We start from the raw sequence: 18,388 nt of genomic DNA, 5'->3' as shown, positions 1-18,388 counted from the left end.
GAGGGTGTGGGAACACACTGCACATTCTTGATAGGAAGATAAACTACTGACCATTGGGCCCCGTCGGCCCTGCTTAATATGTGATATGTCAGGCGATGGTCCAATGGGTCCCATTGATCCTCTAGGACCTGGATGGCCTGGAGATCCAGGTGAGCCAGGCAATCCTGGACTTCCTTTTGGTCCTGGGGCCCCTATAAATTAAAAAGTGACCCAGTGAAGGTTACTACCCAGTTAGAAACTTTCCATTAGTATATCAATGTAAGCGGCAAAGTATACAATTATCCTAATGGATTCCCCTTTTCCTTTCTCACTTTTCTGTAGGATAATACTTGACTGAATAGCTGCAGTAATTCCACAAAACCAAAACTCAGCACTAAGGCAGTCAGTAACAACATTAGTCACAGCAACAGCACCTTTCTTCACTTTCATCCCAGGAGCTCCCCATGCTTCACAAACATTAATTAAGGAAACCTCATGAAAAGAGCTAAACTGCAACTGCTATCAGACGGAAAGTCAGGGATATCAAGAATGGAAAATTAAGAGAAATGCAGAAATTTCTCAATACTAACACAATATAGAGTAGAAAGGCAATTTAAATTAAAGAAAACCCTCTTGTAAAAAAAAAGCATCAGGCAACTTGCAGCAATGGTATTTTTAAGGCTCATCACGGGAAACATAGAAATAATGACTTTTATGTTCAGTCCACTTTTACTGGTGATGTGTTGCATCTTTCTTCTACCTGATACATGAGCAGAAACATGTCTATTTCTATTCCGCTTCTTTTACTCATTGGCCAGGAGGTAGCTGTTGACTCAGTACAAAATATACTTGTAAAAGGTGAAGACAGACAAATAATATATATATAGGTCAAGAGAAACATTGCCTTTCTTTGCCTCTCACAAGTAGACATCATGTCTGAAACAAACAATGTTCAAATAATAAGTAACACTAAAGTGGTAACTGGCTGAATTGCTTTATCTCAGCTGATGATGCATTCTTCTTCGCAATGCTTGGACATGAAAGTAACAAGAAATGCAAGTCCAACTGTGAGTTGTAAAAAAGAACTAAAAATGTTAAGACTAGGATTTGCAACTGCCACTGATTTGTTGAAAATCCCAGTCTATTTGTTTACTAATCACACAGAGGATAGATTAGCAAAGATGGTTTTCAACTAGCAAAAGATAATTCTACAGTACCTTGGACAGCGCAGGTCATTGAGAAACTAGATGGAAGAAGTGTAGAGATTAGAGTTTAAGCATTGTTCAGAACGATTTCAAGAAGATAATAAACAGTGCATTGCAGTCAGAGTCGTAGCCAGAAGAAGGGAATAAAACGATACTGTCTTTGCACTGGTGAAATACTGTAGACTGAAAACACTCTCCACCAAAAAAATAGAGCACAGATCTCTTTTACTTAGAGAATAAAAGAGAGAGTAATGACAGGAATCAATTAAGTAGATATGAAATCAAACTAAGGATCAAAGCTAGAGCTCTGCAAAACTTCTTAATGAAACCCAGAACCAGATAAAATTATCTTGGGTTTGTTACTAATCCAAAATTTGACTGAAATTAATCAAAGTTAATGAACCTTTTAGCATATTTGACCTTAGCTTGAAGATGTCAGGGCTGAACTACAGTTTTATAAACTCTGTGGTTTCTCATGGTTTCAACCCCAAATGAGATAAAATGCAGTTTTAGTTGGTGTCAATGGAGTTTTGTTTTTGTTTTACAATTAATTTGAATCCAAAAATCAGCTCTAAATCAATTAATGAATACATGCATAAATATCATTAACAGGTTTGTTTGATCCCTTGCAAATTGAAAGCACATTTCCTATTGTTCTAATGAGAATGGGCTAAAGTAACAGGCATTTTTGAAATGAGGTGAGGACTGGTTCAGGCTGGGTTACAAAAATAAGAAATGGCGACTAAAATATGGGAGACCCCAAGAAGAAATGGAAAAAACATCTATAGGACTAGTATGCTTTTTGTTGTGAGGAAATGTTTGAGGAAGAGAATTTGGGAAAGATCGAGAAGGCACTGTCAGATTGTGATGTGATCGGCAGAGAAACCCAAATCTAAAAGAAAAACGTTGCACTCTTAGAATTATATTAAATTAAAAGCTTTTTGTTCATAATACTATTTTATATTTGATTTCTTCTGGTTTGCATCTTACCTGCAGGGCCTGGATGTCCTGGTTGCCCAGGGGGGCCTGGTATATATGCATTAGATGCAAGCACTTTTTCACCAGTGATTTGCTTGCTAAGGTCCGCAGCGATGTTTGGTAATAAAGCAACCTGAGTAGGGGGGAAAGAGAAAGGGTTGTAGATCCACAATAGTTCCACAGGTTCAATTACAATTCTTGTTAAGTTTTTCTGGAAACAAATATCAGAGGGGTAGCTGTGTTAGTCTGTATCTGCAAAAACAAAACAAAACAAAACTCAAGGAGTCCCATGGCACCTTAAAGACTGAGGGTATGTCTACACTACAAAGTTAATTCGAACTAACAGACGTTAGTTCGAATTAACTTTCATAGGCGCTACACATACAAACTGCTAGTTCAAACTTAATTCGAACTAGCGGAGCACTTAATTCGAACTAGGTAAACCTCATTCTACGAGGACTAACGCCTAGTTCAAATTAACTAGTTCAAATTAAGGGCTGTGTAGCCACTTAATTCGAACTAGTGGGAGGCTAGCCCTCCCCAGCTTTCCCTGGTGGCCACTCTGGGCACCACCAGGGAAACTCATCTGCCCCCCTCCCGGCCCCGGAGCCCTTAAAGGGGCATGGGCTGGCTATGGTGCCCGTGCCAGGTGCAAGCCTGCCAGCACCCAGCCAGCAGACCCTGCACCTGGCACGGCTTGAGCCAGCCACCCGCTGCCACCCAGCCCTCCACCTCTTCCCGGGACCAGGCTGGCGGCTCCCGGGAGCCTGCCCAGGTCCACAAGAGGCGGGTGCCCACCTGGTCTAGTGCAGACATCGTGGACCTCATCCATGACCTCCGCACTAGGCACAGGAAAGCGGGCGTCTAGGGCAGGAGAGCTGCCAGCCTGGCCACCCAGGAGCAGGTTGGCATGAAAATCAAGGTGGTCCACTGAGACCCCCGACCCTGAGCCCTGAGCTTAGAATGGCCGTCCTGGGTCAGACCAAAGGTCCATCTAGCCCAGTAGCCTGTCTGCCGACAGCGGCCAACCCTAGGAATCCTGGAGGGGATGGACCGAAGACAGTGACCAAGCCATTTGTCTCGTGCCATCCATCTCCAGCCTTCCACAAACAGAGGCCAGGGACACCATTCCTACCCCCTGGCTAATACCACTCCATGGACCCAACCTCCATGACTTTGTCTCACTTCTCTTTAAACTCTGTTCTAGTTCTAGCCTTCACAGCCTCCTGCAGCAAGGAGTTCCACAGGTTGACTATTTGCTTTGTGAAGAAGAACTTTCTGTTATTAGTTTGAAGCCTGCTACCCATTCATTTCATTTGGTGTCCTTTAGTCCTTCTATTATGGGAACTAATGAAGAACTTTTCTTTATGCACCCTCTCCACACCACTCCTGCTTTTATAGACCTCTATCATATCCCCCCTCCGTCTCCTCTTTTCTAAGCTGAGAAGTCCCAGTCTCTTTAGCCTCTCTTCATATGGGACCTGTTCCAAACCCCTGACCATTTTAATTGCCCTCCCCTCTCCCACCCTCTCTTTTCCCCTCTCCCACCTTCTTTTCCCAGTCTCCCCGAGTTTTGTTCAATAAAGAGAGTTTCTATTTTTGAACACACTTGTCCTTTATTTTGTACATCAGGAAGGGGGGCTAGGGAGGGTAAGTGGAAGGAGGTGAGGGAGGAATGGGGTACGAGCCCCCGATGGGGAGGACTGGGCTGGCTCTGCGGGCTCTTTGGGGTGGAAACTCTCCTGAAGCCCCTTGATTGACCCCCCCCCCCTCTGGATGGCAGCCTGCGGCAAGTGCAGCCGGGCTGATGGCCAAGTGCTGTGATGTGCCGAGTGTGGGCACTCAGGGCTCTCCAAGCCAGGACTGCTTTGCAAGCGGGGAACCCCTGAGAACTGTGTGTCTGGGATGGGGGTTGGGTTCCTTTAAGCACAGCCCTCGGCTAGAGGCAGCAGTTCCATGCTCTAAGTCCTAATCTGATGCCCTGCCGGCACTGCTTCCGGCCATCCTTAACCTCAGTTCAGGGTCCACTCAGTGTGGACATGCTAGTTTGAATAGCAAAACGCTAATTCAAACTAGTTTTTAAGTCTAGATGCGCTAATTCGAATGATCTTAGTTCGAATTAACTAATTCGAACTAAGTTAGTTTGAATTAGTGCTGTAGTGTAGACATACCCTAACTGATTTATCTGGGCATAAGCTTTTGTGGGTAAAAACCTGATGCACTGGCATCTGACAAAGTGGATTGTACCCATGAACACATAAATCAGTTGGTCTTTAAGGTGCCACAGGATTCCTTGTTGTATCTGGCAACAATCTGAATGGAACTTTAAAGGTGCCAGTGAAGATGGAGTATTTATTACTGAGATTCTCACTATTATATTGTGGCAGTTCCCAAAGGCTCTATCAGGTTTGGGGTTCCCTTGTGCTAACAGCTATAAGGACACAACCCAAGACATAGTTCTCTGCTTCAAGGTACTTACAGTACAAGGCCTTAGTCCTGCAATGGACACCAAAAGGCAGTCGGGTATGGTAAGGTGCAAACTCACTGATAACTATAGGGCTCTGTATGGGCACTGTCATTTGCTCATGCGGTGGCCAGTGCAAGGTCAGGGTTTATTTTAGGACAACACCCAACAAGTGGGTGCAGCAATGATCCGGAAGGGCTGACAGAAGGGAGAGGGCTACTGCAATAAGTTCTGATGGCTACTCAGCCCGGCAATGGGCATTGCTTGATGGTCCCAAATCACTTGCAACATTAAAAAAAGTGAATAATTTAAAATATTCTCTATCAAACCATAACCCTGTTGAAGTGACTCCTCAGCTGGAGGGGGGTAGCACAGGTGGTGGCTCAGAGTACAAACCTGTCCAAAGGTCCGGGGCATGTACTTAGGCAGCTACTCTAAGCTGCCATGCCATCCCCTGCTTATATTGCTACTTTCAGCACTAGCTAGAACAGAACTAGCATGTGTTCTTCTCAGGAAGGGCCCTCCCAGACACACCCCATGAGTCAGCCTTCCAGTCCCCCAAACAGCTCATAGGGCTCAGAATGGCTGACCCCATCAGGCTTCAGAGGCTGTACAAGGGCCGTTTCCTAATGCTGCTGGAAGGAGGCTGTTGAGACTATTTGGGCCCTAAGGACTGATCAATTGAGCAGCCAGGGCATAGGTAGGCTTCCTCACTGCTGGTAGCCGCCACTGCTGCTGTTGAGTTTTTCCTTCCTGAAGGTGGCTGGGGCCTTCTGAAAGGACCACTTCCTCCACCCCACCCATGAAATTCTGTGGAGGAGTCCAAATGATGTGGGGCTGCTGGAAGGGACAAGAAACTAGGGGGGAGAGGAGGCAGAGGAACTGAGTGGGAGAAGGAAGGCAACTGGGTAGCAGGTTTAAAACTAATAAAAGAAAGTTCTTCTTCACACAACGTGTAGTCAACCTGTGGAACTCCTTGCCAGAGGAGGCTGTGAAGGCTACGACTATAATAGAGTTTAAAGAGAAGCTAGATAATTTCATGGAGGTTAGGTCCATAAAAGGCTATTAGCCAGGGGATAAAATGGTGTCCTTGGCCTCTGTTTGTCAGAGGCTGGACAGGGATGGCAGGAGACAAATCGCTTGATCATTGTCTTCGGTCCACCCTCTCTGGGGCACCTGGTGCTGGCCACTGTCGGCAGACAGGATACTGGGCTAGATGGACCTTTGGTCTGACCCAGTACAACCGTTCTGATGTTCTTATGTAACTCAGTTAGATCCTTCTTTCTGCTCCTTGGATGGTTTTGTAGAGGTAGCACTCTCCTCTAACTTTCACCCACAGGTGTAGGAGATCCCAGAAGCAGGAAAGAGGAATTCTAGGTAATGATTCCGGCCCAAATGATCATTTATCCAATAGGGAGAGACCAATGGTATTTACTTTGAAAGGTGGGGAACAATGCAAATGGGGAGCATGTAAAAAAGTAATGACAAAATTTTTTAAACTGCATGAAGTCTCATGAGGAAATATCTCTCCTTCACTGCCTGCATTATATCTCTTCCTTTCCATCTTCCTCCATTGTTCTTTTAACCAAACGACTGTGGGATTTAACTCAGAAAAGTGCTTTGGATATGCTCAGCAGGAAAGTTGCTAAGCAAAACAAAGTTGGACTGTATGAGGAGATGCGCGCTGCTTATCTCAAGTGCTGTCATCCTTGCCTAGATAAGAACATTTAACAATGAAATGTTTTTAAAGATATTATGAAAACCTGCTGTCTCCCAAAAATTGTCCTATAGGAGACAACAATCATCTCTACTGATTTGCAGATAAGAAAGTTACTAGCTGAGAGTGACCATAAGTGGAGTTAGGAATTTTGCTCGGCCAAACAGAATTTAAGGATTATTTTATAGGTATGTGGGGCAAATTCATTTCTGGGGCAACTCTGCTGACCTCCTGGATGAATTTCACCCTTTGGTTATTTTCAGTGTTCCACAGCAGCTAGTTGCCAAATATGGCAGCTGGGCTGGCTGGTTGCCAAAGGCTTTTCTTTCACTGCAGAGCTAACGCAGGTTCCTTTATGGGTGTTGTCCTTAATCTAGCTCCTGTCTACACACAAAACCTCTCAGTTGTGTGTGGTGGTGCTTTATACCTCAGCTACCTGGTCTGTTCTGGGGCACAGGCTAAAAATCAAGTGCTGCTTACACTCTGGGAATGGGGTGATGTTCAGTGGTCAGGCGGGAAAGCTATTCCCAAGGAGTCCCAGAACAAGCGCAGATGCTGATAGGGCTCTGAAGCTCAGATGTCCAGCAGAGGTTCTGAGGGACCCTCACAAAAGACACTCTTTATGCTTTATTGGGCCCTTCGTACTTTTATTCTTTGCTTTAAATTAAAGTATTGGCACTTCCCTAATCAATTCATGTGTAGCTTGCAGGTGTGCCAGCTGTTTACCCAAGGGATCTCCAGAGCCAAAAGGATGAGTTGCCCCAGCTTGAGCTAAATAATAAGGCTCTGTGAGAGGAGGTCTGTAACTGAGCCCCAGCTTTAATGGACTAAGCATAAGAGTGACTCATAACACACACTGATCAGTGGGTTTTACAAGCTCCATTTCTTGACCCTGTGATCTCTCTTGGGCTATGTCTACACTCGCGGCTTCTTGCACGAGTAATATGCAAATGAGGCAAAGTGTGGAATATCGCTGAGCCTCACTTGCATACCTAATGAGCCACCATTTTTTTCAGAAGAGGCTCTTGCACAAGAAGGAGTGTCTACACTGCCCCTTCTTGCAGAAGAAAAACCCTCTTGCGCAATGCCATTCTTCCTGAAAAGTAATAGGTGTAATGGCATTGTGCAAGAGGGTTTTTCTTGCGCAAGAAGGGGCAGTGTAGGTGCTCCTTCTTGCGCAAGAGCCTCTTTTGAAAAAAATGATGGCTCATTAGGTATGCAAATGAGGCTCAGCGATATTCCACGCTTAGCCTCATTTGCATATTAGTCACGCAAGAAGCCGTGCGTGTAGACATAGCCATAGTGTGTAAGCCGGGTCATGCTACCATTTGGCTAGGATGCATAAAAGAACCATCTAAATGCTCATGAAGCAACAGCAGTAACACTGTAAAATGAAATTCTTCTCTTTATGTGGGTATAAAACCAATGCCCCAGCACATTTTTGGGGCTACATGCTGCCAAAGATGCCATTTTCAGACTCAGAGATAGAACAAAGTCTTGTCTGCTTGCGATCATTAACATTTTCCAAGCACTTTTGGCAGGAGGGTTCTAGGTGTCTTAGAACTAATGTCTCTATACATTAAACTAGAAAGTAAAATTCTGTCAATCTCAAGTTTCACCTGGACTAAGCAGCTGTGTAGCATTTATAAGCACTGTTGAAAAGCATGGAATGCTTTACCCCATTGACGGCCACATCTGAGTGATGGATTAATTAATTTCCCCTTGATAGTTTTATTTCAGTTTGTGGCCTGGAGGTTACTTTGGGCTCTTTCAGGATCCCAACTGCTATATAAATGCCACTCATTATAGTCATTACAATGACCAATTCTTCAGTTTATGTTCTGAACAGACAGGAATCAATATGTGTAACTGCAAAGGATTGACATGAATAGAATATAAAAACGTCTTCTGTTGCTCGGGTAAAATGAAATGACCTGTACTGTCAACAAGCCTGTTTATTAAGTAATTTATTAAGTAAAAAAATTCACATATCTGCAAAGCCAGCATACACACATGCCTCCCCAATGAGTCAGCTGGAACTGAGACACATGCACTAAACATGTCAAGTAATTGAGTCCCGGGTCTAGCTCATTATCTTTTATATCTCCGAGCCAGAAACTGCCTATCGTACACATTGTTGCCAAACCATGTGTTTTTAATGTTGACTGTTGTACTCTTAGGGATTAACTACACTTATTGACCTAATTCATATTTCACTTTCTGGATGGACTGGGATACTTGTCTAAAATGACCGTGGCTTTCTCCATCCATAATTCAAAATCCAAGCTTTTTTCACAACCTGCCATTTTCTTTGGGGGATGGTGTGTGCGTAAAGATTTGTGTGGATAGATTTTTAGGGAATGGCGGTGCTAGAAACAGGGTCCTCCCACCATCAGTGTTTCATGTTACATATTGTAGCTCTGAGGAGTTCCTATGAAAACTGTAGGAGTTGACTTTGACTGGGCTATGTGTAACACTGATTTCTAATAAAGATGTTTATATATGTCTGGGTGAGCAGACGTGCATGAGGTACAATCTTGCACTGATTCCAAGCACTGGATTTCTGACTGGATATATTTTAATACATTTGCATGCTAGACATCCTTAGTCTAGTTCATCAGCTTGCTTGCCCCAGTTTCACTGGAACTATCTTGAATGCTGATAGTTCAGGGTTAGCACAACTTTGCAGTCAGGAAGAATGTTGCACTAGTACATCATGATAACATCAAACCCCACTGGAGAAACCATTCAAGATGGCATCTCTATCTTGATCCCAACTTTTTGGCTCTGCCATCTGTGATACATTCAACTAGAGGCGGAGGCATTAACAGCAACCTAGATAGTCAGGGCTTCTGCTAGAAATCTTTGTTTCCTGTTTGCTTACCTTTCCTTCCATGCATGGCTGCCTTATTTTTGTGTAATTCTAAGTCCAGAAAGTCACTACTGATCAGCCAGCATGGTTTGCCATAGACAAGACTTAATCACTAATGGAAATAAGCACACAAGCTTAAGTGTTTGCATACCCCCCAAATCTGAAATCAGGATACTTCGTAAGGATTTGATGTGAGGTTTCGCCACTGGAAACATATACCTGGGTAATCAGCCTATTCAGAGAGACCTATTTCCTGTAAATAATTGCACAAAGTAGCACTTAGTCAAAGGACTTGTCATTTTCTTTCTTCTTTTTTCCCAACAAGAATTGCTATCTGTTGTCACTAAATTAATATTACCTTAGATGAGAGTTGGTTGGAAAATGGAATTTCTATGGGAAACTGAAACAATTTAAAACTTGCTGTTCTGCATCGGAAAGAAAAGCTAAAATTTCCAACTTTCCCACAACAGAACTGCCTAAAATTTTCCTCCTAAACCATCAACATATTTTGTTCCAATAATGTCAAATTACACAATAGCAATAATACATTAAAATTATAATATTCTAATATGAAAGTTTAAAGAAAATAAAATTAAATAGAAAAGCCCAAATGAATTTTTTTACCTTACCAAAATGTAAGGAGAAAGTAAAAATGAATCACTAAGACCTCCTTCCACCAACATGTAGCTGAAATGGACATGTTTCTGCAAATATTTCACTTTTCACAAAACCACATTTGTACTGGTTATCCATGTTCAAAGTTCTGTGCAGGCTTGAGCCCTAAATGTTGTGTATTTAGAAGGAATTATGGGGGAAGAGGAGAAATGATGCAGTTCATCAATACAGCTGGGTTCAAACCCTTATAAGGGTTTCAACTGGATTTCATGATCTTATCCTAGTCCCTGTTGGCCATCTGTCCATATCCCAAAGCTACCACTGATTCTGATATGATGAGCAATCTGTTCAGACCAGGTTGGTGGAATAGCTGCCACTGCCATTCATACATGATTTAAAACCCTTTAACAATACATTTCATGAACACAAGCCTGACCTGTATGATGATTCATCAACACTAGTATGTTTAAAGTTAAGAAGAACTGTGGATATATTTAGTGTCCAATTTATGCTTTTAAAATGTATCACGTAAAGAGGTGAGTGACAAAACATTTGTACCTTTTGCTTTAGCTGTAAAACCGTCTGCTTTATCTGGTGAAATTCCTTACAAGAAGCACAACATGTTCCTGCTTTCACGATGTTGTCAGACTTCTCAGAAAGCCCGGCTAAAATTAAAACAATTTCCAATATATTTTAAAAAGGCAGAAAATCCAAGAAAAGAAATCAATTCAGTAATTGTAAAAGCTACTGTGCCACAGAACAGCCTTTGAGGTTTTTATAGTACCCTATAGTGTGAAAGGAAAAGAGGCTCATGCCATTGCCATAACTTTGCAATTATGAATCACGATGTAAGGCAAAGCAATTTCACAGGGGTGGTGTAGGCCACATTTTAAAGGCAGCTGTTTCCAGTTAACAGTCCTTAATGTCTTTTTTCCTCTTTTATATTTGAAAATGTTTACACTTGTACGTTTATCTATGCATTGACACTAGACCAGCCCCACAGATCTGAAATGATTTACAATTCCCTCCAAAGCCACTTTTCATACATTGTAAATTACAATCAAATCCCATGCAACATGACACTCTTATTCAATTTGCACAAAACTGTTCTTCATCAACACTGACTATTCTGCTGTGCAATGGAATTGCAAGAGTGAACAAGGCTGGGATTGGGACTTTTACTAAAGGTTACAGCCAAGTTAGAGGAAAAGTCACTATAATTGTTAGGTATGTTGGACTGAATCTGTTGTGGAATTTGAAGAATAACCTGAAAATAAACATTGCAACCTTATTTTTGTTGGCTTCACACAGAGCTAATCACTTTAGCTTCACAAACAAACAAATATCCTTGTAATAGTTGTCCCACATGTGTAATGATCATTCACAAGAGCCAAAAGTAGGGCTCAAACTCTGGACCTTCAGAATCATGGAACAGACTTCCACTACTTGAAATAATGGAGGAACTCTAATAGTAATATCTGGCTGTTTGTCTCTAAACACACGCACAATAGAAGATTTACCTGGCATTGGTCAGGTCCTTAACTCAAATAATTTTTGTTTTACTATCTCAAGTATATAGTAGATATGCGGCAAGTTTTTGCCAGCAGATGGCTCCCTAATTCACAAAATAAGATCCCCGTTGCTCAGGTCCTTAACTGAATTATTTTTTGTTTTTCTTCATTTAAATCATTGCTCTGGGGATGAGAGGTTCAGTATGCATGCTTCCCCAGGGAGAGAGGACTACTCCAGCCCTCTCTCACTGCAACAGCTTGCAGCCAGGTAAGAAGCATCTGTCCAGGGCTGCTGCAGCTCCAGCAGGCACAGCTGGGGGAAGGGTGCATGTCCCCTGGCTAGGGCAGGTGCAGGTTCATCTGCCCCCTGCGCTCTCCAGCCAGAGTGAGGAATGCAGCAAACTATGTACTTCCCCCTGGGTCCCTGATGAAGGGGAACAGCCAGCAATATCCCCATATGAATAGGGGGGAGAGGGAGGAACTTCAGCCCTCTCTTCTGCCCTCCCTAAAAGGTACCTGGTGAGTGGGAGGACACCTCCAGCCAGCCCCTTTCATCTACCTGCTGATTCTATCTCTTTTCTGTGTGGTTTTCTGAGAAGCAATGCCATTCCAGGCACATCCCATTTTCCTGACCCAACCCTGACCTTTCAGTTATGATGAGAGAAAGCTGCATACCAAATTTGGTCATCGCAGCTCTTACCATTTAGGAGTTCTTGAACAGACAGAGAAACAGACTCATGCACAGACACACTTTCTCAAATACATAGCATATCTACTGGGTCCAATGTAGAAAAATTCACATTATTCCCCTTTGTTCAAATTTCATTCCGTTCTTCTGCAATTCTTAAGGACACAATCCTGTCACAAAAGATTCTGTGACTTTCTGGGACCTCCACGACTTCCTCTGGGCCAAGGCTGGAGCAGCAGCCCTGAAAGCAGCTGACTCATGGCCTGGCTTGGGCTACTGAACAACTGACCAGTGGACACTCACATACTTATCAAGTGGCTCATCTAACAATCACTATAGTCAATAGGAATGTTTACACTGATTGCAGTGAGCATTGGAACTTACCTCAAATTCTCGTTTGAATTTTAGTCAGTCTTTTTGGGCCTGAAATACCAGACTCTGTTGTGAGCTTTTCATTGTACAGTGCTAAGAGTTTACAAACTGATAATTTGATCCTGTATAACACAGGCCATAAAATTCACACAGTATCTCCTACACTGAGTCCAATAATATGTGCTTAGCTAAAGCCTATCTTTGAGAAACACACCTAGTTTTGGTCTGCAGACATCAAGAGAAGGTGACTTCATCATCTCCCTTGGTATTTTTTCCATTTTACTGTCAGAAATTTGTTCCTGAGTTCCAATTTTAATGTGTCTAATTTTAATGCCCAGCCATTGGTTCTTGTTATGCTTTTCTCTGCTAGATTAAAGAGCCCTTCAATACCCAACGTTTTGCCCCTGTGAAGGTACTTATACACAGAAATCAAGTCACTTCTTGATTTTCTTTTTTTGATCAGCTAAACAGTTTGCATTCTTAAAACTTTCCCAGTAAGGCATTTTTCTCCAGACCTCAAATTCTGTATCCTCTCCCAATTTTTGAACATCTTTTAAAAAATGTGAATATTTTGGCGCTTGCATTTCTAAACAAAAGCAGGCATTACAGAGGCATGCATCTTTGTTAAAATAAAATGCATAATTAGGCTTGTTTGCTTTCAAATGTCAGCAAAAATGTTGATTTGGAACCAGTATTAAACCAAAGTCCCTTTCAATTTTTATTTTATCCCAATGAGTTCACCCCATCACCCCAGATGATTGGAATGTGTTGAGAAATATTGCTGAAAGCAACAGTCATAGAGGGAAAAAATGCCAGATTTCTTGGCTGTCTTTAAACCCTATTCAATCCCATTGGAATCAGTGGGATTGAGTGGCATGTAAGAAACACTGAATTTACTCCTAGTTCTAATATATAATTCAGTTCATCTGATGTGGAGCAAAGGCCAGTGCATCAACAAAACATGGTTATAATAGTTGACTGCAACCATCAGTGGTCAAATAGTTGGACGGGACCATGCTGCAGAGAATTGTGTGAATCCAATTAGATCCATTAGTTTCTGTGGACATCAGAATACAGCCTAATGCCCTGTTGAGAACAAGGATAAGATATCCCCCTACATCTGCTTCCCAGCTTGTGCAAGGCAGGATTCCCCTAACTTTCACTGAGGGAGGTGAGCTTCTGACCATGAAAATGATCATCTATCACTGCCTTCTTTATACACCATCTAACCCCTGATGTCAGATCCAGAATGGTTCCATTTCTGAACAGAACCAGAATCCATTTGGGTCACTGGTCAGGGATGCAATGAGACAGTTATCATTGGTCTAGATGCTGCATTCAGGCGGAGGAAGTCTTGGTGAGCCCCTGAGCTCACCAACACTTCAGCTGGATGTTTAAACAAATTGTTTTCATTGTATAAAACCTGAATGTGGGGGCTAAATTACTTGACAGAGTCCCTTTGAACCTGTCCCATCTTACAGGGCCTCCGACAGTACAAACAATTAAATCCAGCTCACATGATGTTTTGTTGGCCTTATTTGGAGCCTTTTACCTAGTTACTGGTGAGCCCTGCAGCTGCTATTGATAAGAAAACTGCTTGGAGAGGCAGTATGTTTCCTTAGCATATGCTTGAAGTCATGAGCTTGCTTATGCTGGAAGAGAGAGAGAGAGATACTGCCAGGAGGAGATCTCTACAGGGAGCTGTTCTGAATGCATTCTTTGCACAGAGATTGTTTAGCTTATCATCTGTGTTGTATTATCTGAGCTCAGGCTGCCGAGAAGGTTTCATTTGTGCTCTTCTGAGCGTGTAACTGTGTTTACTCTGCAATAGGAAAAATGATTATTGAAGCATCAAGGATGCTGCTCATTTTAGTGCCCAATGCACAAATCCACAACATGTTTAATCCAAGCCACTTACAGTAGGATAGGGCCAAAGAGTGTAATTCTTCTGGCATTACAGAGTAAACACATTATTATTAACTCTCCGGGTCAGGTATGTTATATCTGGAATTAGAGTGAAAGGTCAGATAGTTGAATGTTTTTATGTTGTCTCAGATAAAATATTATCAGAAAATCTACCTCAGTGTTCCAGCGACCAGTATAATAATGTGATCCTACAGTTGCTCTCTATCATATTATTACAACTTAGATGTGTTGCTGTTTTATAATAGTGCAGGAACTTACATTTACCACAAGGTGGCACATAATTTATAGATCTCAAAGTCTAGGTCTGCTGCTGAAAATCCTGTTCTGCATACTGACCAGTAATTGGCTGGCTAGTGTACGTAATAAACAATAGTTTGGGTCCAGTTCTGCTCTCATTTACATCTGAAATCTGTGAAATTATTCTCTGTGTAAAAAAGCAGAAAGTAGCTCTCAGGTTCTGTATGCTGACTTTCCAACTGCTGCTGGTAATTGTTCGAGTGATGGAGTCCTATGCCACACAGAAACATGGATTATAATGAAAAGAAAATTGTGTTACAAACTGCTGTTTCCAGACAGTTAACAAATGCCTAGACTATTTTGAACAGTCAGAAATCCTGAATGCTAGCAGCATTCCTCTGTCAGAAAGTTTGAACTACAGAGAAAATGTTAATTATGAAAATATTTGCAAGGGGATTAGTTACAACACACATGTTTTGTTAACGACATCTTTAGAAATAAAAATTTAAAATATCTGAAAGCTACAAAGACCAAGCACTGGTTACTGGGGTACGCTAACTTCATATTTTCAAAGGGACAAATATAAGTAACAAAATGTTTGTGCCTATTATCCAGCTGCAGTTTGGAAGAGTCAGCGGTATAAAATGTACTTTCAGTCATAAATAGGTGAAGCAAACATAACCTATTATTCATCAAAAGATGTTTGCACTTTCTTTCCTCTGTTACTAATGGTATATATGTGTGTTTAATTTAAACTACCCCAAACTTTATTATTTTAAAAGCACTGGAGATGACCAACATTTAATATTCGTCTTATATTTGGCACACATTTATACTTAATACAGTTATTCAAATTAAACAAAACAAAAAAGTTCAACATTTTATATTTATTGGATCAAATGCCAATCTCTGTTACAACAGTGCCATTAAATTAACTTCAGTTCCATGGAATTAAAAAACTCAAGAGTTGCAGATGGAATGTGGCTTGCTGATTTAGATTTTTTTTAAATATAAATTGAATCTCCAGGTTTGATGTAGGTGTGTGCCTGAAAGTTAAAAAGTTCTAATATTGGGCCATATGCTAATCTCATTGGCATCATTGTAAATACAGACTAAATATACTTAAGCAATTTTGGATTTAAATAAATCAGAATCTGGCTCATTTTCCTCTAAGTGAGATCCCACACTGGACCAACTTTTATTCTACGTTTCTATATTTAAATTGGATTTGGCTTATTGTTAGTGTGTTAGTTGCAAGTATTTTATGTGCATCAGAAAAAGTGGTATAACTTAAGTAATAAGAGCAAGTTCCATTATTCAATCACTCTAACCCTCGAGGGAAAATATTTTCCACATCCTTTAAAATATTAGCTTTTCACTTGCATTCCTCTCACATGCAGACATGACAGTTCATTTAGTGCTAATTACAGGGAGAAGGTGCTTCCAGAATAAGTCCTGGGAACTCAAGAATACAGTATGTCGGGGCAGTAAAAGGTTAGGTTCACATGATTTTTTTACATTGTTATACAATGGCCTAGCTGATGAGAAACTTGATTTGCTGTGAATGTAAAATATTTGTATGAACATTATATCAAGACCACCTGAATGAGGAATGCATATCTAACTGTTTGGATCGCATCTTGAGACAATACCTGATTAACTCCTCACATGGTTAAAGGAGAGGAAATCACCAAGAGAGTCTCCTACTGGGGTTTTCTTTCCAAATATCCCATTAGTCAGAGGGTGGTGTGTTTTGCTCTCCTGCAGAACAGACAATGAGATGCTGGTCCCAAAACACTGCTGAGCCCCTGAGTTGATCAATGGGAGGCCAGAGCCATCCATGTGAGATTTCTAGAAAATGACTGTCCCCAAGAGCACCATGGACAGAGGACTATAGAATGATGGTACAGTCTTTAGATACCTCACTTGCTTTTTAGTAATCGAAGTCAATTGACTGAATTCAGTTCTGTTACACCAGTGCACCTGAATTTGGCATTGGATGCAGTACATTTCCATAGCTCCTTCTCTATGGTGGGTCAGTTGTAGTAGGCTGTCTTTGCCCCACGATACTAGTGCATGCTAGTACATACCTTTGTCTCCTTTGGTGCAAGTCCTCCCATCATCTTCCCGGATATAACCTTCATGACATTCACATCTGTAACTGCCCATGGTGTTGACACAGATTTGGGAGCAGAGAGTCTCATTGCTTGTGGCACACTCATCGATGTCTGAAGTCAAACATATGTTGAGAATCCCCCCAAAATCACAGAGGTTCAGAGATCAAATAAGATAGTTTCCTTAAGGGTTCCATTATCATAAGAGCTTCTGAATGGATGGTCAAATAGCTACAGAACTTCAGGGAGCCTACAGCTTCACACCAATTGCATTATAATTGTTAACATGCATGGCCCTTTACCCATGACAACCACTTGACAGGCTTTTGAATCAAAACTTGACCCTGCAAACCTTGTCTCACATAAGTACTCACCCATGCAAGATGGTGCTACTGAGTCAGAGGGGGGTGGTATAAGTTCCTGAATATAAGAACCTCAGAGGCTTCCTTTCATAGGTAAACATAATTTATGTGGTTTTCAGTTTAAGGCAAGATTCATGCCCCTATTCTATTGCCAAAGACCTTGAATGCTGCTTGGAGACTGCAAGGGGAGGTATTAACAAGGTGGGGTAGGGGGGGGGAGGGAACTTGTACAGCTCTTTAATAGCATAGTCATTCAAAAAAGAATGAAGGAAAATAAGAGGAAAGGATCTAGCACTATTCAACTTCCTTGAAACCAACTTCTAAAGTAACTTGAAATTCTTCAAGAAGTAGGACACATCCTTAACCAAAGATAAATGTGACATGTTCTTCATAACCCACCTAGGCAGTAGGGTTTCTCTCTGTTTCTATGTCTCTCCCGGTCATAGCGGTAGCCAGGATAACATGTACAAAGGACTCGTCCAAAGTTGTCTGTGCATTGCTGTTCACATGGAGCCTCTGCACACACATCATAGTCTAAAGAGAGAAAAGTGTGCTTAAGGGAAACATTGGTAGCAGGCCCATGAGTGTATACAACAACCATATGATTTCATATTGTATCTCATCTTATTATAGTGTTCATTAACAAAGTCCTGCTACATTATCACAGCAAATGGAAGAAACAAGTGACATTATCACATAATGTAACTAATGTTCTATTGTTGAGTTATTATTCTAAGTCACACCTCTTCTATAGGACTAATAATTTAAGAAAGGGGCACTTTTTTCTTTGTGTCTGTATACCACTTTGTACAATGACAGTACCTGCACAAATGAGGCTCCTAGATGCTTCAGAAAATAATTTAAAATGCTGCTTTGTTTACCCAGAATTAGTAATTATTCTCAGGGAAATATTTGTTTCATAAAAGTAATTTCCTTCTCTCCCCTCTTCTACCCAAATTCATATGTGACAGAAACAACAACTGCTGTGTAATATAATATACAATCGTTTCCAGATAATTCTGTGACTAACATATTGAGAAAACATTTCAGAAAGCAGTTAGTTAAAATGAACACAAAACCCAACCCTAATTCTCGAAGCAAAGAGCACATGGTAAATAAGGTGTCACTCTTTCTAATAATATAAATGTACAGATTGGAATCCGATGCTAACCATCTTGCCAGAGTACAGTGGAGTTTTCAGCTTGGACTAGCTGGCCGATTTAGGGGAGGTATAGGCTAAAGACCAAGTGAAGCTTTCATTCAGGCTGGTAACCATTCTCTTTGCTAAATCACACCAGTGATGCTAGTCAGCCAGTTTCTTCCCACAATGCCCCCCAGAAGCCCAGAA

At 41.5% G+C, this 18,388-nt stretch overlaps 1 protein-coding gene across 9 annotated transcripts in view; it reads right to left on the bottom strand.

Moving 5' to 3' along the window:
- The window catches only part of CCBE1 (collagen and calcium binding EGF domains 1), a 286,875-nt gene that overhangs the window by 7,724 nt on the left and 260,763 nt on the right, over positions 1-18,388 (bottom strand). For all 9 annotated transcript variants that reach the window (XM_075932601.2, XM_089779440.1, XM_089779435.1 and 6 more), the window contains 5 exons: positions 17,440-17,574; positions 16,655-16,792; positions 10,389-10,495; positions 2,175-2,295; positions 52-191 (listed from right to left, as the gene is read on the bottom strand). In XM_075932601.2, coding sequence (XP_075788716.1) covers positions 52-191; positions 2,175-2,295; positions 10,389-10,495; positions 16,655-16,792; positions 17,440-17,574 — 641 coding nt within the window. The remainder of the gene's footprint in view (positions 1-51; positions 192-2,174; positions 2,296-10,388; positions 10,496-16,654; positions 16,793-17,439; positions 17,575-18,388) is intronic.

The sequence above is a fragment of the Pelodiscus sinensis genome, chromosome 6 (assembly GCF_052426305.1).
Source record: "Pelodiscus sinensis isolate ZL-2025 chromosome 6, ASM5242630v1, whole genome shotgun sequence".
Lineage (NCBI taxonomy): Eukaryota > Metazoa > Chordata > Testudines > Trionychidae > Pelodiscus > Pelodiscus sinensis.
Note: the sequence above shows the minus strand (reverse complement) of the source record. Positions and strands in the feature narration are given on the sequence as shown.